The sequence below is a fragment of the Euwallacea fornicatus genome, chromosome 39 (assembly GCF_040115645.1).
Source record: "Euwallacea fornicatus isolate EFF26 chromosome 39, ASM4011564v1, whole genome shotgun sequence".
Lineage (NCBI taxonomy): Eukaryota > Metazoa > Arthropoda > Insecta > Coleoptera > Curculionidae > Euwallacea > Euwallacea fornicatus.
Genome location: NC_089579.1, coordinates 634,513 through 658,093, shown reverse-complemented (window position 1 = coordinate 658,093; position 23,581 = coordinate 634,513). Strand labels below are relative to the sequence as shown.

The 23,581-nt window shown below is 43.0% G+C and overlaps 1 protein-coding gene across 2 annotated transcripts in view; it reads left to right on the top strand.

The window, feature by feature from the left end:
- The window catches only part of LOC136349609 (zwei Ig domain protein zig-8-like), an 82,996-nt gene that overhangs the window by 12,089 nt on the left and 47,326 nt on the right, over positions 1-23,581 (top strand). For both annotated transcript variants that reach the window (XM_066301291.1, XM_066301292.1), the window contains 2 exons: positions 12,636-12,846; positions 20,655-20,782. In XM_066301291.1, the coding sequence (XP_066157388.1) occupies positions 12,636-12,846; positions 20,655-20,782 (339 nt within the window). The remainder of the gene's footprint in view (positions 1-12,635; positions 12,847-20,654; positions 20,783-23,581) is intronic.

The window sequence follows — 23,581 nt, the reverse complement described above, 5'->3', positions numbered from 1 at the left end:
GAGAAGGGTTAATCGATCTTTCGCAGCCTTAAGTCCCGGCCCCCGCTCCTCTTCGCGGGGCGCAAAAGTACTTTTTTTTTCTAGAAAAGGCCCGTTTTTTTGGACATTAAAAACTAATTTAGGGAGATAATTGCTTTGTCCGATTTTAATTTTGCTGGACACGCAACACCGCAACGAAACCACTTCCCGCCCGACTTGACCCTGTGGAGGGTGCTTCTGTTCCGAAAACGGTGAAACCACCCCCGATCACCTACGAAATTATCGCTGTTGTGGCTTTTTCATTTTGAACACGAACAAAAATGTCTTCTGCCTTTTCGACTAGAGTAGATCTGCTTAATTGTACGTTGTGTTCGACTTCGCGATCGGTCCAATAGGGAAAAACGTTTTCGATTTCCTCCGACCTAGTGTCTCTCGAACGGACGACTCTTGGAGCAGAGGTCTTAATCGTTGTTGCTAACGATGATCTGATTTTTTCTTTATTTTCGAAAATTGTCCGTAGCTGATGTAGCTAACTGTGACGCTTTGCCGATGGCAGGTAGCCGCTCACTCCCCTCTGATCGTCCGATAACTTCGACTTTCGTTTCCCATGAAATGCTCCTTCTTGTCGCTTTTTCTTCGGGTTCACGCAGCGCCACAAAGCGGAGCCAAAAAACGCCGCAAAATGCGCGAAAATCATGGAAATCAGTTTAAAAAATAAATGATTATCTTAGAAACGACACAACAATGCTTATTGTTCATATAATGTGCGCCACTGAACTGCTTACAAACATAAAAATAATAAATTCTTTTGAAATTTCGGGGAATCCCCTTATTATCACGAAGCGTGTTATAGCGAAACGGCGCTAAAGGAGGTAGCGTTAAGCGGGATTTTACCGTACTCTGTGTAGTTAAATTGGATTTGTCTTAGCGCTTTCCCTGCAAGAGCCGTTGTGTACTTTTCCTACTTTGAGCTTCAGTTAATTGCTTTTCAATTTCACAACCTCTGAAACTTTAATAATTAGCAAAAAATGCCTCTAAACGTTAATAGTTATCAGGGTGATCGAATGCGGGTCATAAATAATGTATATCTTCCCTGAGCACCTCTTTCCACGCTTCGGGAATAACTAATACTTAACCCGACATGTATTATTCAGGCCTAATAGCAACCGCTGTCTTCGGACTCTCGCCATTAAGCTAAACACTGTCTTTTGCTCCTTCGGCTGCATACAGCCTCCATTAGGGTCCCGAAAAAGGTTTCATTGTCTTTTCGATTATTCGGAAAAAAGGGGTTTCCCGGGCGTTATTAGGGTGATTCCAGAGGAATGGTCGGGAGTTTAATGCAAAGCAAATGGTCGTTTGTGTGTTTTTGCATCGAGGATTGTTTTGGTTCGGGGCTAAAAAATGAGAATTACGGTTCGACGACTAAAGGGCGGAGCCGCAAAGTTCCGGGGACTCCCCTGGGGCTTTGTGGAGAATATTTATAAAGCCATAATAAAGCGGCGCCAGCGTATGTCGGAGATAATGTCCAGAGGCGGCCTGCGGCTCGGCCAATAAATAAATTTGCGGTAGTCCAGTTAAGAATTATCTGATGGCTCTTAAATTATCCGGATGGGAACAATTGGAACGGAAGGAACTCGCGGGACGTGATATAAATACTTGTTTAGTGTCCTTTTCAAATGGACTCGACGGCCATATGACTTTTCGACGAATGGAAGATTTAGGTTATGATTTTGTCTTCCGATTATACGTCAAAAATTATGACAAGTGACATTTAAATCAGAACTGAATGACCGTCTGCAACTGTCACATTTCTTTGACAGAAATGTCAAATTTACCGTTATCACGCAATTTGCTTATAAATTCTTAAATTTTTAAACGGTTAAAAAATTCTAAACGACCAAGTGCGATTATCGCTGGAGGCTGTAACACAAGTGAGCCTTTTTGAGGGTTCTTTTGTCTATTTGGAAACTCTTGCACTTCCAAGCCGGTCCTCGTCTGTCCCCTGGATCTTTGTGAAAATAGCAATGGAACGAGGGACGTTGCTCAACGTCGATGTAAGTAAAGTGCTGTTACATCTCCTCGAGAAGTCAGTATTACGTTAATTTATGGAGAAAGTGCACCTCAAGAAGGAAAAGACGTGTTCAGTTGTCAACTGGCGTTGGGTCAATATAAAGTCTAAATTGCTCGGTTCGGTGGGCGATCACTGGAAAAGGCGTTATAGGCGGTTTACGAAGCTCGAAGATGTAGAATTATGAGAATATCTAAATGTCATCGTCATCAGAGCAAGCAATTAAAGAATTGGCAAAAAGCAAGTTCTCAAAACATTTTACAAAAAAATAAAAGAAAAAAAACGTTATTTTTTCTCCAAAAGGCTGGATGTAAACGAGCTCCGATTTCTCCATCAAACATTATCAGCAAACGAAGCCCCTTTCACGTCTAAAGGGGCGGTGAGCTCCTAAAGTGGCCACGAGATCATCCAAATTCGATTATACAGGGTCATCCACGGCGAGTGTCCTATTAGAGGTTTACGGGGTTCTAACATAGCCGGAGATCTGAAATTTTGGAGTTCGATCTGTCGAACTGAAACGTCGCTATCGTTGCGACGTTGACAGATCTACGTGCAACTGACGCCAACTTCGTCGTTTCAAACGGCACACCCTGTATTTTATCGCATTTCGGAACTTCCCGGAAGACTCGAACCTCAGTTTATCTGTCACGTGCCGCAGCTGCGACGAACCGTTTTCGAGATGAATGATTTTTTTTGACCGATCTGGCAACAGGCAGCTCTAAACGTCTCTTCAGCTACCGCTGCTGGAGGGTTGAAATTTGAGCTGCGGACTCTTGGTAGTTACCTGTACCTTTTGATATTGCTCATTTTTTGGATTTACATACAGGGCGTGGAGAAATTAGTGCGACGTCAGAGGGACGTAAACACGAGCAGTTCTAAATTGACCTAAATTCATAGGTGAAAACTTCTTTTCGAAACACTGATACCGACGGGAATTTCGGATTTTCCCACGTGTTCCTTTCCGATCCTGCGTGACGCAATTGGGGCATGTCAAAGCTAAGCTCGAGGTACCAGCAAAAATTGAATTCAGTCGGTTTCGTCACGGCGTGAGGCGTTCATGCGTCGCGGAGGTGCGCGACTTTGGAAAGGGCCGAAAAATCGTTTTATTTATTCGGGAGAATGTGAAGTTTATAAATCTTCATTGAAATGTCAAAACGCAGACAAAACTGTGCTCGATTTTCGATTTAGTAGAAATAAATCAACACAAAGTTTTACGAGAATTCGTCACACGGAAGCAACGATTTATGTCAAGAAGTGTGCAAAAGCAAGACGACACTCTGTTCCTCGGCGTTGATGCCGTCTCCGTCGGATTCGCTCGCCAAGTATATCGAATTTTCAGTGAAAACGCGGGAAAATTTTCGAAAAGTTCCGGAGATCATTAAATAGAAACGTAATGAGCGTTTGCACGTGATTATGTCCGTTTGAAAACAGGTGAAAATTGCACTTTTTAAACTCGATTCTACTTGACAATGCCGGGGACGTCGCGTCATGCACGTTCGGGCCTCCAAAGTCATGGAAGCACTAACCTGGACGGAGCTGAAAATTCATTTTTTAAGGTCTCCCGACCACGGAGAAGGAAAAAGTCGGGGACGCACGTAAAACTGGGCAGTGTGGCGCACTCTGTGTCGAAAACGAACAATAACCGGTATTCCTCTTGTGAATCACCGAGGAATGACAGTTTTTACGTCACGATTTCAAAAGGGCCATCATTGCAAAAGGGTGATTTCACGCGAGTTATCCGAATCGGGAAAAAGCTATTTTAAAAGTATTCAAATGGTAGATCCCCCTTGGAGGGTCGCATCTTAGTAGCGGTGTTCCGTAGAATCGACCCTCATAAGAACTTTTTTTTTTTTTTCATATTTTTGGCCTCAGTTCTGCTTTCTTAAGTCTTGCACCAGCTTTCCCAAACGCTCCGCATGATAGAAATTTGGAAAAATCAACGGGAACTGATTACATATTACGTAAGGAAAAATGACGTTCTACACTCGTCACCTGTTGCTAACTCTTTATTGACGTCACTGCAAGGTAGCGACAACCAAAATCAAATTTTTGCGCTTTACTCGCGCATTCAATTTCGCCCGGTTTCGCTGCAAAGCGCCTAAAAAAAACGAAAAGACAATTTCGTGAAGTTTAACGTTAATCCCGCGAAAATGTAACGAGTGTTCGTGCGACGTCGTGCCCGCTAAAAACAGACAAAAACCGCACTTTTAAAATTCGATTTGGTTTAGCAGTATCTGGAATATCGTGTCGTTTACGTTCGGGTCTCCAAAGCCGCACAATGGCCGAGCAACAAAGTTGAGAGAGTTCCAATTAAATATAAGCGAAAGTTTCACACAGCGGTAAAAAGTCAGCGGCGGACGTGAAATCGGCCGGTGCTTCTTCCAAATATTAATTTTTAATTGAACTTTTTTTTTTTTTTTTTAATAAAAAAAAAAAAATTTTTTTTTTTTGGATTTTGATTAAAGTAAACTTGTTAAAATCTTAAGTTACGACTAAGCCGTTTGATTAAATGCTGCAAAACTTGTCAATTTTCTATTATGACAGCTCGACATTTACACAGGAAACCTCTCTGCTCATCTTGCTGAAATTGTCACGGTCTAAACATATATAGTGCCCTTTTCAACGTGGAACATATGCAGAGTTTATGCGATGGAGTGTCGCCCATGTGTCGGATTGTGTCCTGTCAGAATTGCAACTCGGCACAAGATTGCAGTTCTAACTTTATAGTAGCTGTAAATTCGGCCAAAAAATCTTTAAAAAAACTTTTTTTTTTTTTTTTGAAAATTAATGTCTTTTTACACTGTCCATAACTAACGATTTTAGTTTTTGTATCTCTTTTTTCGTTTGAACAAATATTGTCCCTATTTCTTGGCTACAACGTGAACGAGTCAAATCTAATTTCCATTAATTACTAACACGTAGTTAAACACAATGGAAAGTAAATGGATACAGTTTTTTCCTTTTAAAATTGCCGATAAAAACACATTTTGGTGCTATTATGTCCAACGTTATAGCATAAATAACATTTAACAAAAAAAAAAAAAAAAAAAAAAAAAAGAAGAAAAATATGTTAGTTTTTTTATACTGCTTTAAATTTACCGCGAAATGCATTCGCGCTTTTCTCTTCTAACATCATTGACATTGTGATGTGCAACTCACACTTACTTGGATTTATGATAAGCAACTTTGCAGGTATAACAAATATATCATAATAATTATGCCGTTTATTATATTTTCACAATAACGAATCGTGGTTTACTTTAAAATATTTATTTATCGCTACGAGTTTGCTGACCCATTCGAACACCTCGCAAATGCAAAGCCACGAAAAACACGAATTGCAAGTCTCTCAAAAAAGTTGGCAAATTTTCCTTCGTGATTTTCCCGTACTTGAAGAAACGACAGCAAATTTGTTTAGAGCAGTTAGACAGCAACGGAAATCATAAATTTTTCAGTTTGAATGTCACTTGCCATTTTGACGTAAAATATGAAATGTGACAAGTGACTGATGACGTATTTCAATTGACATTACTTCTACCTATCCGGATGCGGCAAATTGATCCGTTATCAGGTAGGAAAAGTTATATATAGAGCATTAATTCGTAGAGGACAGAAAAGGGTCGCGACTCTCTAGTAACTCCATTACCCTGGGGATAGATCACATTAAGTCGGGTCAGCGGGCCGAACTTATCTGTTTTCCTATTATGTTTGACTCGTGGGCCGCGGCTAAATCCGCTTACCGCAGGCCTTGTTTCGGCCATTGCGGCATTGGTATTTGCTACAGCCGAGGTTTGGGGAAGAATACCGCTCTTCGTGAAATTAGTGCAGAAAACACAGAGACGGAGCTTTATTCAGTGCAGGGCTCTGTTATGGCGTAATTTACAGACACTGACCCAGAAATGCTGCGAAAGCGCCTTGGAAATATCTACGTCAAATCTACCGTGAACATCTTATGGCGAATGCAAACAAAATTCGTTTATACTCAACGTACCTTAAAAAGACGTTCTGTAGTCTGGACGAGCTTCTGTGCAAATGCGTAAATGGTGGCGTCTTAGTTCAAGTGGTGAATTGCTGCTGTAAATCGCTAGATGTTCAGAAATCGCTTTAAGGAACAAGTTTCTGTGCAAATACCGTTAAAAATTTTTCTCAGTGTCAATTACGCAATATCTGACAAAATGCCGCTTTTTCCCAAAATCCCTATTTCGGCGAGATTAAAACGGCCGTATTGCTCAACTCCATGATCATTGCTGGAAGTTGCTTCGCTTTGAAAAATAACTCCGAGGTCGCATTCTTACCTTACCAGCGCCAAAAATTTGAATTTTCAGTTTAGTAATTGGCGTAAAAAATCACTTTTCTTCCAAAAAATGAAGTAATTAAAGATGAGATCATTTTTTAGAATCTAAATTTGGCCAGTGGCTCATCGTGTAAACGGTCGCCCTTTTGGCCAGCAATGCGCATGTCGGCAATGTCGATTACACAAACAGAGGAAGGGCCAATTTAAGAGGGATTTATGGCAAAAATACTGTTGGGTTGTTCGATAATTAATGTCGTTTTACTCTCATAGATGGCATCATTTAGACAAATCGATTAATAGTGATCTCGTCGCTTATATGCCATTTTAAAGGTTATGTTTCAGGCTTTTTTCGATCGAAAATCGAACGTGATTAGTAAACAAGAAGTTGTTTAAAATTTAAGTTGAAGATGGACAATCAAAGCGACCATTATCGACACATTTCATTGTTTCACTTTCGAAAGGGCAAAAGTGCAATACGAGCTCAGAAGAAATTGTGTGAAGTTCACGGTGAGAACTGCCTTACTGAACGCCAGCGCCAGCGCCAGCGTTGGTTTTCTCGCTTTCGTTCCGGAAATTTCAATGTCCAAGATGCACCACACAGTGGACGCCCAATCACCATCGATAACGATGAAATAAAGGCCTTAATCGAAGCTAATCGGCGTATGCCAACTCGAGAGATGGCAGAGAAGTTGAACATATCGAATTCAACCGTTTATCTGCATCTAAAAAAGCTCGGGTACGTTGGCAAATTGGGTGTTTGGGTTCCTCACGAATTGAAGGAAATTCACCTCACTCAACGCATTAACGTGTGCGATTCTTGGCTGAATCGTAACCAAAACGACCCACTTCAGTGCCATAACGGGTGATGAAAAATGGATTGTCTACGATAACGTAGTCCGAAAACGATCATGGACCAAACAAGATAAACCTGCGCAATCGAGGTCCAAAGCCAACATTCATCAAAAGAAGATTTTGTTGTCTGTGTGGTGGGACTACTAGGGTATTCTTCATTTTGAACTGCTTCCGAGAAACCAAACTGTTGATTCGAATGTTTACTGTCGTCAGCTATCGAAATTGAACGAAGAAACCGGAAGAAAACGTCCTGAACTGGCCAATCGCAAAGGGGTACTGTTCCATCATGATAACGCCCATACAAAAATTATTGGAACTAAATGGGGAACTGGTCCGCCATATAGCCCTGACTTGGCGCCATCAGATTATTATGTTTCGTTCTCTTCGAAATCATTTGAATGGTGAAAATTTTGATTTTGATCAGGCAGGTAAAAATTAGTTAAATCAATTTTTTACTTCTAAAAATCGAGGCTTTTTCGAACGCGGAACTTCCCAATTTGCCGAAAGATGGCGGAAGGTCATCCACCAAGATGGCCACTACATCACCGATTAATATTTATTATTAATATGCAGTGGTGGAAAAAAGTATGGAATATTTTCGTTTTATTTCTAAACAAAGATCGAAACAGTCGCAAAATTGATATTTTGTGGCAAAACCCCTTGCATCGATTACTGCCTGACAACGAGATGGCATAGAATCTACAAGCTTCTGCAACGTCTCCACAGGAATTTGGTGCCGCTCCTTCTGGACGGTTTGAAGAAGTTCGACTTTATTGCTCATAGGTTTTGATTTAATTCTCCTGTCTAATATTCCCCACAGATGCTCAATTGGGTCCAGATCGGGGGACTGAGGGGGCCAATCCGGTACGACTACATGATGACTCAAAAACCACTCCTTTTCAACTTGAGAAATATGCTTGGGATCGCTATCTTGCTGGAAGATCCAACGAAGTGACATTTCTTCTTCGGCAATAGGCAACATATTATCCTCCGAGATTTGTAGATATTGATAACGATCCGTTTTGCCCTCTACAGGAACCACAGGTCCAGTTTTGCGTCGCCTTAACCACCAGTTTTAACGTCCCAAAACCATTACGCTCCCGCCACCGTGTTTGACAGCAGACGTTTGGTACTTTACATTGTACCTTTGGCCAACCGGACGTCTAACGCATACTCTACCATCAGAACCGGACAAATTAAACTTACTCTCGTCCCTCCAAAGGACGGTGTTCCACTTTCCTTGAGTCCACGGTGAATGGGACTTTGCAAATTTTAAACGTGACAATCTGTTCTTCTTTGAAAGCAATGGTTTTTCAATCGCAACTCCACCAAGAAGTCCTACATCTATCAGGCGATTTCTCGCAGCTCTACTTGTTAATCCCAAATTAAGTTGCGAGGTGACTTCTTCAGCAATTTGCCTCGAGGTTTTTCGGGGATCTTTCATAGAGATGCGTTTGACTGCTTTATCGATCATCGGGGTAGTTGTTTTAGGACGACCTGAATTCCTACGATCTCGAACGTCTCCCCGAGTTCGAAATTTATTAATTGTTTTCGAAACGGCACTCTGACTGATTTTTAAAATTCTTGCCGCTTCGCTTTGAGTACGACCACTTTGACGGAGTTCTACAATTTTTGCCCTAAATTGAGGGGCGGAACATTTTAATTAATTTTGGAGCGAACCAATTCCTGCCCCGTTGACCGCTCCGAAGCTGGTCCCTCCGGCTCTTAGAAGTTGTGTGGAATTTCCCTCCTCCTCTTCCCATAACTTTGCTGACGGGTAGATCGACCTAACGCCGTTTTCTGCGTTTGCAACCCGCTCACTTTTGAACGCTAACGAGCCTCTGCCGTTTCCGACCAACTTTTGATCAGAAGATGCGTTGCCGACCTCGAATGCTGCCGTTGGTCGAAAGTTCCTTGATGATTATGACGGCAAATAACCGAATCGCCAAAACGAAAAACAAGTCGGTTAAAATGCTAATGAAGGCCGGTCCGTCCACTATTAATGCGGAAATGAAACGGTCCGGTTCACGCGAACTGCATATGGATGCACAGCTAATGGGGATTAAACGAGGGCTCAGCCCCGTTTCGCAAATAAAACGCGCACCGTAACTTTATCAGTTATGAAATTAAGTGCCGGCACACAACACACACTTCAATCACGCTAATCGGGACGTTTGAATTTCAAATGAGCCTCATAAATATTGTACCGGTTTTAAATTAATTAATTAAGCGCCAGGTGCGCAAATAAAAATGTTTCCGTTTAATTACGGAATTTCGAGGGGTTTTAAATAGAAATGGGTCATTAGGACGGACGCCGCTCCGGGCCAGTGTTTTTGTTATATTTGCATCTAAATGAGAAATATCCCCAGAAAATTAAATGCTCCGGGCGTGGTCGTTTTTCGGGTGCCGCGCCGGGGTCCTGCGGAGATGTTTCGGACTGTTCAGCGGCGGGAAGTCGCCGCCGTCAATTAAAGAACCACCGAGCGGGGGCGCGGGTCCAAGCGTCAAACACATACGGCCCTTTGACAGGCGGCACGGGGGAGAATCGCCGAAAACGACCGCTGTTTTTTCGTTCCGATTTGTCTCTCTCATAGGTCGGCTTACGTTCGTTCCTACTCTCCGTGCGAACGAGGGACGGCCCGGTGGATATCGAAAGAGATTATCGACTTCCTTATAAGATCGGGCGATAACGGCCAAATCCCCTGATCAGAACCTTTCCAACTTCCGGCGACTTATCTCGCTTATCCAGAACAAATGCTGCTCCAACGCTTTGTTTATGGGTTTCGAGGGGCGAAAATCGCCCCCGGAAGAGGGGCCTCTCGATCGACGATTATCGATCGGACGCCGCACGGCCGCGAGTCGCGCAACAATTGGAAGTAGGTATTATTTCCCCGACATCCAATTTACGGTGGGTACACGAAGCCGCCCTCCGCACACCCTCACGCATTTACGATCCGCACGAATAACTCGGCAAATACCGAATTTAATATAAATCTTAAAGACCCCTCGAATGACTCGCGGCAAATATTTGAATAAACATCCGAGAGCAAATCTCGCAGGGAGCGCACTGGATTCCGCAAAGGGCAACATTTTTTGCGGTCTGTTGACGTTGCCCGACAAAAGAAACATGCCGAACGCGCTCCTCTGTTTTAATCCCCCGCAAATAATGGGAAACCTGATGGACCGGCCAGGAATCCGATAGGAAATATGCCGGAAATAAATTGCTCGAATGATCGATGCGGCATGTAGAATGATACGAGCAGCAGGGGAGATTTTTGGGGCAGGAATCTTGATGGCCGAAACGAGAGGTCAGTTACGAACGACGCTTTCGGGAGACGAGAACTTTATCAGCTCTAACCGGGATGAACCTTTGGCGTCTCTAGTGACTAAACTTGGCATTTAAAAAATGACAAAACTTGCACCGCGGATCTGCGAAAGATAGAGCTAAGTGAGACCCTGTTTCGGGGACTAATTGCACTGAAAAAAACTTTTTGCTCGCGACTGGGTTACTACAGCAGCGCCTACAAGAGCATAAATATTGCGAGCCGGAAACGCGTGTCGCGGCTCTTGGCCTGAATCGTACCGCTTGCAGTTAATCTTCCCAAATGGGCGATTAAAATAGCTCGTGACGAACGCCGTTTAAAAAGGGTAAAACCTCGAAACAACTGCAAGTTTTATCGAACAAATTAACCCCTTTCCTGGGGCGAAGAAATAACTCAGGGCTCCGCCGCCGCCAGATAACGATTTCCGACACGGCAGCCCGAAAAAGTGAGACGTTTAAGCCACAGTAATTCGACCGTTTATAATTCGGCGACTTTAACTAGGTTTTCTTTGGGACTAAGGGGGTGACGTTGTGCGAAGGGGATGCTTCGAGTGGGGCTGTAACAATCCGCGGCAATAAACTGTCGGCGCTGCAGCTCGTGGCTGTCCGGCACGCGAGTCACGTAAAACATAGAAAACATTTTGCCGGAACATGAAAATTAAATTGCCTCGCCAGGAACAAGGATATTAACTAATCCGGGAAGGGAAGCGGACCGGAATTTTAACCCTCCTTTAAGGTAGTTTCCACATTCTTCTCGTCCCGCGGGGATTATATCTCGTCCCTGGACGTTTCCGGACGAAAGCCGCTTTTCTCCTTCTTTGGGATGAAAAATTAGCGTCGGGTTTAATGAAGACGAGAGGCCGTACGAAGGAGGCCACCTGCGGAGCCGGCCGTGACGAGGCCGTACATCAGGCAGACCTCCGACGTCTTCGCAGTTGAGCTCATTAATTGCGGAGACCCCGGTCCCCCCAAAGGCCTCGTCCGTTGCAGGGTCGCAAAATTCTGCGACGGAGCGATCCGTTATCATTAAGCTGGTGGAAACGTGATAGATGGGCCGTTTGTTACGGAACTTAAGACAATGGCCGCAATGGAACGCCTCGTCAAGTCCGTATAGATCTCCGCGCCATACTTACCCTTTGCACCACGGCAGGCCTTTAAAAAATGTGAAACTCGTACCGTGACTCTAACTAAAATCGAGCTGCGTCAAATCTGCAATCGAGAGTGAATTGTTGAGAAGGGAGCTGGAAACGTACGGTGGAACGAGCGTTCAAAAATAACGATGTTTCACAAAATGGCTCCGACTGAGATAGAGCTGAGCTTAATTTGATTGCTTGTCGACGTGAGCTTTGCTTACATTGATTAGATTCTCTATTAGGCTCAATCGTCGATAGTGATGAATTGCTGTAGGAGCGGCATGTCGGAATCCTGCCGCCAACGCGGTGTGGGCCGAATTTGTTCTGATTTTAACGATGAAGGGGGTGTGCGCCTTCTTTTAGCAAAATCGCTTCACTTTTCGTTTCAAAATAATTTTTTCTTTGAAAATTCCCTCCTGAAGCGAGAACCTGCCCTATCACAGGACCACTGTGTGCATTTTTTTTTTATTTTTAAACATTAATTTACTCTTTTATTTCTCGTTTCGAAATATAATATCGATGCTGGATCCATCTCAACTCGCTCCAGAGCCGCCGGCAGAGTTGTTACGTAACTTTTTTTTTTTTTTTTAAATATATGTTAATTTCCGTTTCATCTCGCGTTTCCAATTAACTTTTCGCAGCAATTTATTGATGATGCCGGATTTTTCCTACCTCCATTCGATCAGGCCTGACGTCATTATTCGTGCACAGTCACCTCATAAAAGCAGCACCTAATTAGGCGTAAGCGCGATAGTATTTTTCGTTCGAAAATTAGACTCGTTTGGATTGAAGTTAATAACACGAAAACGCTTTCAGTTCGGGCGTAGTTACACTAAAGGCTTAAAAAAAAAGAACCACGCTCCGAGGCAAACACTGATCTATGGGGCTTTAACGAGATTAAATAGAGGAACGCCTTGATTATATCACGGAAATTTACGGCTCAATTCGTTGGCACAGAATTGGAGCAAATGTTTTTCTTTTTTCCAGGTGTCCTGGATCAGGCACCGAGACCTGCACCTGCTAACGGTCAACCGGTTCACGTACACGTCGGATCAGCGGTTTATCGCCCTCCACAATCCCCAAACGGAGGACTGGACGCTTCAGGTGCGATATCCGCAACATAGAGACGCTGGGACCTACGAGTGTCAGGTGGGCACCACTCCACCTATCGGCCTCTCGATGTATCTGTCAGTTGTCGGTAAGTTTAACGAGATGTCGTGTCAATGGGTGCACTTGCGTACGTTGAAATCGGGCCGATGTTTACGCACCTGCTACGAGCACATTTTCGAAACCGTCATTCTCGAACGGGCCCGTTCGAAACCACCTTTCGAACCGTATTTTCGATTTTCACTCCATTAAGGGGCCTCGCTCTCGCGCTAATCGCCGTTGCAGACGTGGAATTACTCCCGCGCTAATGTTGTTACTCCATAACTGCGAACACCCGAGAAACGTCATAATCTTGAGCACAAAAAGCATAGCTAAACGACTGTTGTTCTCTCTCCAAGTTAACAGAGCTTCGCTCCAAACATGAGTGATATTAGAACGAGCCGGCCGAAACGTGCATAAAACTTTCCGGTCGTCGTATTATTATTGCGAGATTCGAAATGGTCCGGAGTTTATTTACATATACTGCGGTCGTGAATTACGACTGTTACGAACTTAGATGGGGAGTTTGTACAGCTTCGACGCAATAAAATGCATTAATCTAAGCACAACTGCAGAAATATGATGGCTCTTGTCTGAAATTGCATTCGTATTGTGCGGAATATGGGGTTTGTGCAGCTTATTTTTCAGGGCGGCCCGTGATAAATGAGGCGGCACGCTTATGTTAATGAAGAGGGATCGATGTGGTTGCGTTTTGTGAAAATTGTTCCATTCGTTTCTGCCGTTAGTGGGGCACAGCGGTTAGTAAATCTCGGGCGAGGATGAGCTTGAATTCCGCCTCGCTCCCCGGACCCGGGGAGAAAAAGCCAGTCGGAACGTAGCCGTGAAACAATAAGGAAATTTTCATAAAGCGAGTGAGAAGTTTCCACTCGACTCTCGAACGATAAATACATCCGGGGCGCGCTCGTCGCCGCTTTCATTCGTCTTCAGTGAAACTGGCGGCAAAAAATTCTGGGTTGTTCTGGCATCGCGACAAGTAAAATTGCGGACGTGGCCTTACCGCGGTGGCCAACCACGAACGTGGCGCCATCAATGCAGGCCGATGACGCGTCGTTTCAAGAAAGTTATGAAAGATCGAAAAGTTAACAATCTCTGTTCGGTGCGCGGAAGGTTGCCGAAAATGAAAAAAAAAAAAAGAAAAAAAAAGAAAAAAAAAAGAAAAAAAAAAGAAATAAAAAAGAAATAAAAAAAATAAAAAAAATTAAAAAAAGAAAAAAGAAAAAAAAGAAAAACAAAATAATAATAATAAAAAAAAAAATAATAATACATTCTATGCAACAAGGTGTCGGAGCTGGAAAGCCAATTCGCATTATTGCAATCGCAATGTCCATATTTGTTAAGGAAATGGAACCAGACAGGAAAAACAATGAAAGAAACCACACAGACGAAGAGGAACTTAGAAAAGTGACAGGGTAGATGAGGGTGGAAAATGCGAAAAAGAGAAAACCGAATACATCCTTGTCGCCACCGCAAAACAATTTCATTAAGTGAAAAGCAGCGGAAAGACAAGTATTTCCTCCTACAATGACGGAAGGTGTCCGAAATTACGACAATGTAGCCGGATTTTTACGTGAGGAAACAACATATTTTCAAAGCAGAACACTTAGCGATGAAGCAATGAAAGTGAATGCTTCACAACGAGCTGCTATTACATAACCAAATGTTGAAACCAACATGGACTTGTGCCATCCAACTATGGGGATGTACCCAACAGAGCAACATCAATGTCATCAATCAGTAATCATCATCATCAATAATCATCATCGATATCGTCAATCAATAATCATCATCAATAATCATCATCGATATCGTCAATCAATGATCATCATCAATAATCATCATCGATATCGTCAATCAGTAATCATCATCGATATCGTCAATCAATGATCATCATCAATAATCATCATCGATATCGTCAATCAATGATCATCATCAATAATCATCATCAATATCATTCAAAGATTCCAAAATAAGGTATTGAGAGGCACTGTTAACGCACCAAGGTAATAATGGAAAATTAAAGATAAAATAATCAAGTGATATGTCAGAGGTCATCAGGAACGACCCAACCAACATGTGAAGTCGGAGTCACCCAGCTCCTGGACAAAGGGGATTCAGTAAGAAGGCTAAAGAGAATAAAACCTTTTGAGGGCGTTAGTGTTAACAATGCAGTTCTATGCAGTGTACACGCCATGTTTGTGCAACGTTAAGTTGTTAGAATACCAAGAGACGCCGTAGCGTAAGATTTTAGACCATCGACTTTAGTGGCATTAAGCCAGGTTCAAATAGCTCGCCGGACTAGCCTTGGCCCGATCGTAATAGCATTAAAATCGATAATAGGCGTTTTAAGTGAGAAAATACAAAAAACACGTAAGATATGCGACTCTATCAGGGATAGAGTTGAGTCACATCTGACGTCGGCAACGGATTCTTTGCCGAAAGTTAGTCGGAAAGTAGTGGTGGAACGATGAGTTAATCTTTAAAAAGGAGAAAGTTACAGAACAACTTTATAAAAGGTGGAGCTGAGTCAAGTGAATTAATATCGCAAAGGAAGGAAGTTGCGCAACAGTTTTAACATAAATACCTGGGATCGGCAGTGAATTCTTGTAATAACGTCATTTTGCCGGGATGGGTCTGGGTTCTTCAGGAAGTTCACTATGTCCCTTCAAAAATATTGAACATTTTCAGAACAGGATGCTCTTAATGGCAATTGATGCGTGATTCCATGTTTTAACCAGCTTCGTTACTTCACCAGAAGTCGAATGTTACGCCGGACTGTCCAGAGCTGCTGCGTTATTTTCAGAGATAAACACGCCGTTCCCCTCCGCGTTCCCCACTAACTCATTCCTAGAAGTTCGATGGATAGATCAGATTTCCCCCCAGTTCTCCGGTGTTCCTGGTAGCTGAGCCATTGTAAACATTATTATTTGCGAAGATTAATTTATCGTCTCGCCGCCTTTTCTGAATCAATTACTTAACAACGCAACTGTCGGCTCTTATTTTGAGAATTGGGGAGCCATCGTCAGAGCCCGACGATCTCAACAATGCGAAAGCGATTTCCGGGCGAACCATCTCGCCTGGATTAATGCAGTTTATTGCACGGCAACAACAAACAAACTCCGAAGTTTTAAATGAGCTCATATTTTAAGACAGATCTAGAATAAACTTCTGCACGTTCCCGTGCCACAACGGCAAACTTTTCCGTTTGCAACCGAGTTCTTTCTAATTTCGGCAGTTTACGCCAGTCACAGTGCTCTTTCGTTGCTTAACTTTGCAAATATCAGTTTAGACGAAGTTCGGAAGATCCCTCTAAAACAATTACAGGCAACAACAACAAACGGCCTGCTCCCAGGACTCCCATGTTCGGGCGGCCATTTTTCCGAACTTTCTCCCCCAATTGCCCCATCCATCCCTCTGTCCGTTCCAAAAACTCCGACACGCTTCTCCAACTTCCTCATGTTTAAACTTCTGCATAACACGAGATGACGTCTCTGCCTCGCAGCCGCCCCACACTTCCCCATCGCGTTCTTGAGGATGTCGAGCCGGGCGGGGGGCGGCGGGGGAGCGGGGTGGGGGGGACAGCGGCAGGGCGTCAAAGTCTCTATTATACGTCTCGAAATTATGCTGATTTACTGACGTCGTTTGTTCTAAAGCTCAGAGGCGTCGGTCTGTAATTTGCATTTTAATGGCAGGTAATGGAGAGTGCTTGATGCTGAAAAATGGGTTTTTAGAGCGCGGCTTATTTGGCTAATCTCCCTTTGATGGGGTCGCTTATCCCCCCCTTCCGAAAGTGACGGTACACTCTCCGGTTGCTGATGCGGTTTTATTGAAATCGACTCGGTCGAATGGTCCGCAACTTTGATTCGTAGATACGCCACGTAACTCCTCTCGCACTAATCCGGGATTAAAGCGGAAAAAAGTGACGAAATCTTGATAAATGACCCGCCGAAATGCAAATTGAAAACGCTGTAGGTACTTAGTAAATCAGCTAATTTCCTTCTAATGGGCGGGGTGACAAGTTAAGCCCGGTCCTGGACGGGGGGCCCCATTAGCGTCGGATCCGGGAGACGGATGACGCAATATTAAACGTGCCCCGTTATGTTTCCTAATAAAAGAGAGACAGAGAAAGGGAGGGCGTCGCTAAGACGATAATTTAAAAGTCTTGAAAAAGAGTTTCGAGCCTGCAAACCGGCCTCATTGATATGGAAATTTATGGGTGGGAAACTCCTTCTTGGAGAGTTCCATTAAAAGTTAAAACACGAGTCCTATTCATATTTAAACCGGAAGTTATTAAAAATGTATTCGGTTTTGTTTTCGGGACCGACTGCGTTCTGTTGTCGCAGCGATTTGGGGCCCCGGACACAAACAACCCCCGATTTGCATTTTTGCATATTTATAATAGACGGATTAAATATTGAAAAGGACTTTTTTGTCGGGATTAAAGGCCGCGTCCGACGCGGTTGCCGAACACCTTGTTTGTCTTCGGGATTACATCAACTTCCCGCAGGGGTGGAAAGCGACAAACACGAGCTAAACGCGTCAAGGGAAGCGATGGGGCCGCGTAAACGTAAATAGACACTTCAAAGGACCTCTAAGATAAGAAATATCACCCTTTGGCTCAAGCAAACGTCTAGCTGGGTCAAGTCTATTAAGAGCAATGGCCCCGGGAGAAAAAGTTAGTCTGAAATGAGAAGTGAGACGGCAAATGAATATACCTATAAAAGTTATACAGGGTGTCTCGCATTAGCGGGCGAACCCGCTGACCGCGGGTTCCTCACGCGAGAATGATTAGGCTTCCCTTATGGCGGCTTTATACTGGTCACGTAGCTAGTGGAAATTAGTAAAAAAACAAAAAAAAAATACTTTTGTTAATAAATCGAGCGGTTTTTAACATATTTTTTATGAAATTTTGCAATTAGTTCGATTAGGCGCCGATAGGGGTAAAGAAAACGTTGAGAAACAACAGGAGGAATGGGGGTCGCGCATGCGTCTTCGTCCAACTTTTTTTCATGCACGCCAATGGCGCATTTGTCCAGCTGTTCAAGTTAGTTCAGGTTAGTTCAGGTTCCCCTGAAGTTTGACATACGATGAGATACTGGAAACGAAAGTGTCAAAGGGAGTGAAACTTCTGGCATATGCGGATGATTTGGCCACTGTGGTGATGACGAGAAACGGGAAGGAATTGGAAGAGAAAGCAAGTTCGAACGTGAACAGGATAATGAAAAAAATAGGAGAAATGGAACTGAAAGTAGCGATGGCAAAGACGGAGATGGTAATTTTGGAGGGAAGGCGAAAATTTACAAAGTGCGAGATACGATTGGGAGATGTAACGGTGAACAGTGTGGGGAGTTTAAGATATCTGGGAGTATGGATAGATAAGGACTTAAGAATGAGTGAGCGTATAAAAAGAAGCACATAAGATGATAAGCGTCCTGTCCAGAGTGATGCCCCGGACAGGTAGCCTGAGGACTGGAAACAGGAAATTGATAGCGAGTGCGGTTACTTCGGCAATTATGTATGGAGCGGTCGTGTGGGCGAGGACAGTGAGATATGGAAAGTATAGGGACCAGTTGGAAAGGGTGAATAGGAGGTTAGGTTTGATGATTACGGGAGCACATAGGATGGTGGCGACAGTGGTGGTGACGACTCTGGCGGGAATCCCTCCGTTGGATCTACTGGCCGAAAGAAGAAGGAGAGTTTGGAAGGGGGAACACAGATGGAGGAGGAGGCAGAGGAGCAAATGTACAGAGAGTGGCAGAGGAGATGGGAAGGGTATACGGGATGGGCAAGAAAGTTTGTTGAAAGCGTGAGGAATTGGACCGAGAGGAAGTTTGAGAGCTTGGATTGGTATGCGGTACAGGCAGTGACGGGACACGGGGTCTTTGGGGAGTATTTGAGGAGAATTGGGAGGAGGGAGGGCAATATCTGTCGGTTCTGTGCAAATGAGGGTACAGTAGAGCACACTGTGTTCCAGCGTGAGGAGTTTACGGTGTGTAGACGAGAGGCAGAGGAAGTGTGTGGACTGAGACTTACGATTGGTAATGTGAGCGAAATAATTTTGAGAAGTGAAAGAGACTGGAATGCAGTGATGGGGGTGCTGAGAGAAATAATGAGGAGAAAGAGAGAAGGAGGGAGAGGAAGACTGAAGAGGAGAGGGACGAGAGTGGAGAGGATTAAGTTTTAGGAAAGGAAATAAGGAGGTAATCCTGAAGTAATACCCGAAAGGGTGGTCCCAGGAGAAGAAGCGGAGTTTTTTAGTGGGTATGATGGAACGTGAGTCCCACACTCCCCGGCTGGCCAAACATCACAGTCGGGCGTACATAAAGCATTTTTCTTCGCCAAAAAAAAAAAAGGTTCCCCTGAAGTAATGCCTAACGGTGGTTCCAGGGGGGATCCAGGATGAAGAGAGGAGGGTTTTAGTGGGTAGGCGTCCCGCTCAGGAACGAATCCCACATAACCCGGTTGCTAAAGCATCAGACCGGGTACCTTTTGAAGGTTTCCCTCCTCTATAAAAGCAAAAACAAAAGGTTAGTTCAGGTTAGTTCCATATTTTCGCAAAAAATTGATCTACAACTCACCTCAGAGGATATTTCGGCTTGCCGCGCCCCGACGCGGGACCTCAATTATTAATTTATTTAATTAACCGCGCAAGATCGAATTATGAAATTTTCCGTAACGGTCCGTGAGTCAGTGCGACAACGATTGCTTTCCAAATGGAAGATGAAGATGTTGGTGGGCGCAACGCACAGCAACCACTCAAACTGCGATCTGGTGTGTGTGTGTGTGTGTTTCGGAGCTGCGTTCTCAACATAAATTTTAAAAAAAGAAATGAAAACCACGTACCGGGGGCCGGACATTGTCTAAAGCAAGCTGCAAATCGAAATTTTACAAACGTGGAGAAATCCAGGGGAAGAAACAGCTAATTTGAATAAGTAAACAAATGTAGCGTTGACGCGTGCGGAAAAAGTTGGGGGAAAACGCGGGCACGACCCCTCTTTCCCTCATTATTTCTCGAATTTGCTTTAACCCCAATCGTAAGAAATGCTCGCCTAGCCGACCTGTGCATCGCCGCAAAATCTTATTAAAATACGTTAAGAAACCCTCAAGTTAAGTTTTTTTTTTAACTAATTTGAACACCCTGTGTAACGAGTGTAAGGCGCCACAGAAGAAAAAATCCATAATCGAAGTCCGATTATTTTCGCGTGAGGACTCTCCGATCACCGGACCGGCCTGCGGACGCGAGACACCCCGAGTATTTGGCGTTAATCCTCGACTTACGTCCGTCTTCTCGGGTCAGAGCCGTCACGTGACTCTCTAAAACTTTCTTGCATTTAGTAGAGTTTGGCGAATTTCCGTTTCGCCGCGTTTACCTCGCAGATTCCCAACAGAAATTCAGATATGGCGCGGCCATCCCTGTTGGGGGGCCCCGTCCGATTCTGGCACGGAACTGTCCTGCTCCTGAAGATAAATTTGCATCTCACCAGTTGTTTCCAATGGACTTTCTTCCCCGATTCGTTGTCGACGTCAGATCTGTTACAGCCATTGTGCCCACCCCAGTGTTTCACATTGGCGTCCGCAATAAAGTCGACTTTCACAAAAAAAAAAAAAATGGAAAAAAAGTCGTAATTGGCAACAGTGTTTGTAGGCATTTGCCCAATACGTGAAAAGTCCATTGGTCGATAAAATGGGACCCCTTTGGACGGTCTAATTATCCGCGAACCGAAACAATAGAACTTTCAATTACATGCAAATGGTGCTCCGCACTGTGCCATTAGGAGCGCAACGTATGACAAAAGCTCTATAATTTTTGACTAAAGGTTTACTTTTTTTTCTATTTCGCAGAGCCTGTCACGACTCTGTTGGGGGGCCCCGAAATGTACATCAACAAGGGAAGTACAATGAACCTGACCTGCATCATCAAACATAGCCCCGAGCCACCCCCGTCCATCTACTGGACCCACGACCAAGTGGTAAGTTTTTACCTTTTTTTTTCTTTTTTTTCGTATACAAATGATTTCCGCTTTCTTTTGCAAATTGATCCTCAAGGAAGTCTTCAGGGAGGATATTTGTTTGTTGGGCGTAATAAATGCGCACGTTTCCGGGCTGACGTGCTTTCAGCATTTATTTCTGTTTGTTTTTTCGTCTTTGGGGCCTTTGGGGACGGGCAACCGGCATTTTTCAACGAAACTCGAGAGGTGGTTTTAATGAAATTTGCGGCGTTCTCTGCACGTCGTTTGTCTATCTGCCGTTTGCTCGGGCAAGGTGGGAAAAGGGGTAGTTTCCGACTAACATGGAAATGCATTTTTTCGGGCACCGATTTCGTTATTGAAAGACGGATGGACTAATAGCTCCGCTGTTCAAGTGCAAGCCGCTGCACTTTCTCGCGGCTATTCAGGTAGTTTCGGCGGCGTTTTCGAAAAATATCAATCGCCAAGTTGTTTGGTTGCCATACAGGGCGTTCCGTGAGCATACTGACGAACTTCCGGGGAATGTAGAGCTCGTAAAAACACATTTTTGGACTGAATAAAGTATCGTCCGAAGGAGCTTCGTTTCCAAGACACAGAGTGTTTAACTTTTTTTTTGAACTTTTTTTTTGAACTTTTTTTTTTGAACTTTTTTTTTGAACTTTTTTTTTTGAACTTTTTTTTTGAACTTTTTTTTTCAACTTTTTTTTTTTTTTTAATTTCAAAAAGGATTTCAGATTCGAACATGGAATTAGGGATGCGCAAAGGCGGGATAAATTGCGCCTAAATTTTTACGACTTCTTCCTCTCCAGTTCGTAACTATTTATTTCCATTTACGTAAAACACTAGATTACAGTACACCTTGTTATCGTATTACCCTTTCATCTCTTCTAGTCGAAATCGTTAATTTGCAAATATACCTTATTGGACAGAAAGTGTTTATTTTCAAGTCCCCTATCTCGGCTAAATGTAAATTAAATTAATTTCTTTTGGGGAATTTTAAGTACCTTTAAACCTGAACTTGGCGCAGAAATTAGAATTTTTTTTTTTTTAAATCTGAAAAACGTCTTCTTGAGAAACAAAACGCTAACAGGCCTTCCTCATTGAGAATCGATGGAATGTTGGAAAAATACATTTGAGTTGAAACAAGTCGGACGTAAACCAGTTTCTTAATTAGAAATGTCCCATCGACACCGCCGGTGGTGTAAAGGGGAGTATGGTAGAAAGGCGTAAATATTCTGCCTGCTCTAGAGCATCGACATGCATCCTGCCATATCGCGTCCCGAGCTTCATGTCTGTGCCGAGCCGTTTTGAAAATATTCAAAAAATTTCAAAAAAAAAAAATAAACAGTGAAACAAAGCGATTTCGGACCTAAGTTTGATCGATCTTAATATTTGTCTTTATGGGCTCTATGTCTCCTGAAAGATTGCCGGCACGTTAACGAAACACCCTCTATAAATGTTTAATTTAAATTCCCGAAAGAATTTACTTATACCGAGAGCTTCAGTAATAGATTTTTTTAAAAAGGTCTAATGAACCGTGCTTGCTCCAGTGTGGTCGGAATCGGTCTGTTTTAACAGAGACAACCTACCTCCCGATTAGATAGAGCAAAATCGGCTTAGATGTCACGGATTCGATTTCTGAGAAATGTTTAAATGGTGAAAACTGCCTGATCATATTTTCACTGCCAACCGACATGCAGGGAGCTTTTCAGTTTTCCGCCATTTTCAAAATTGCCCCTAACCTTTTTATTTCGAAGAATCTTTCAATTCTGTAAACATATTCTTGGGGTACTTTTTTGAGTGCAGTTCAGTGGCTTACGCAGATTTTTTCTGCAGTTGTCCATTTTATCAGAAATACATAATTTTTTTTCTTTTCTTTCTTTATTTTTTTTCTTTTTTTTCTTTTTTTTCTTTTTTTTCTTTTTTTTTTCTTTTTTTTTTCTTTTTTTTCTTTTTTTTCTTTTCTTTTTCTTTTTTTTCCTTCTTTTTTTTTTGTCTAGAAACCATAGTTGGTTGTGAACTTAAAAAAATGCCGGCTTTTGGCCGTTTGCAACGGTATCAAATTGTGATCACCTACATCTAAAAATAGCGGAAACACTAAACGTTTCGCAACAGTTAGTCGCTTCCAAGGTTTCATTTAAGTTGTTGCCAGATTACCGCTGCCAACCATCAAATTTGGGTGTTAAAATTGTTAAATAAAAATATATAAATAAAAACTAATAATGCGATCAACAACAACTTGCCCGATAATTTGCATATAAAATATAAACATTTCGAAATGTGCGATATGCTAAATACGTTACGTATCACCGAATGAAGTTTCTCAAGCAGCCGGCGAGGTATATTTTAATACATTTTCCACGTGTTGGCCTGCTAGGTCATGCGATCTAAACCCCGTAGATTTTTCACCGGGGAAGATTAAGGAATCTCACATTCAAGGGAAGAACTAGTAAGATAAGAGGGGACTTGCAGGAAGCTGCTAGGTAGGGTTTTGCAGTTATTAGACCAATTGAATCGACAACTAGCTGCAACCCTGTGGGTAAAAGGTGTTTCCGTGCGTTCAACAGGTAGATGCTCAGTTTGAGTTGATTGATGTGATCATTTCCGTAATTAGACTTCTAATTCGTTAATTACTTTTAGTGGTGTTTTTGTCTATTTTATCATTAATTATAGCTCTAAATAATGGTTAAGATTGTTGATTACTTTGTTGAAAGAAATACATGGCGCCAAATTGTAACAATATTGGGTAAAAAATCAACACAAATCCAGTATACACTTCGATTAAACGATCTAATATTTTTT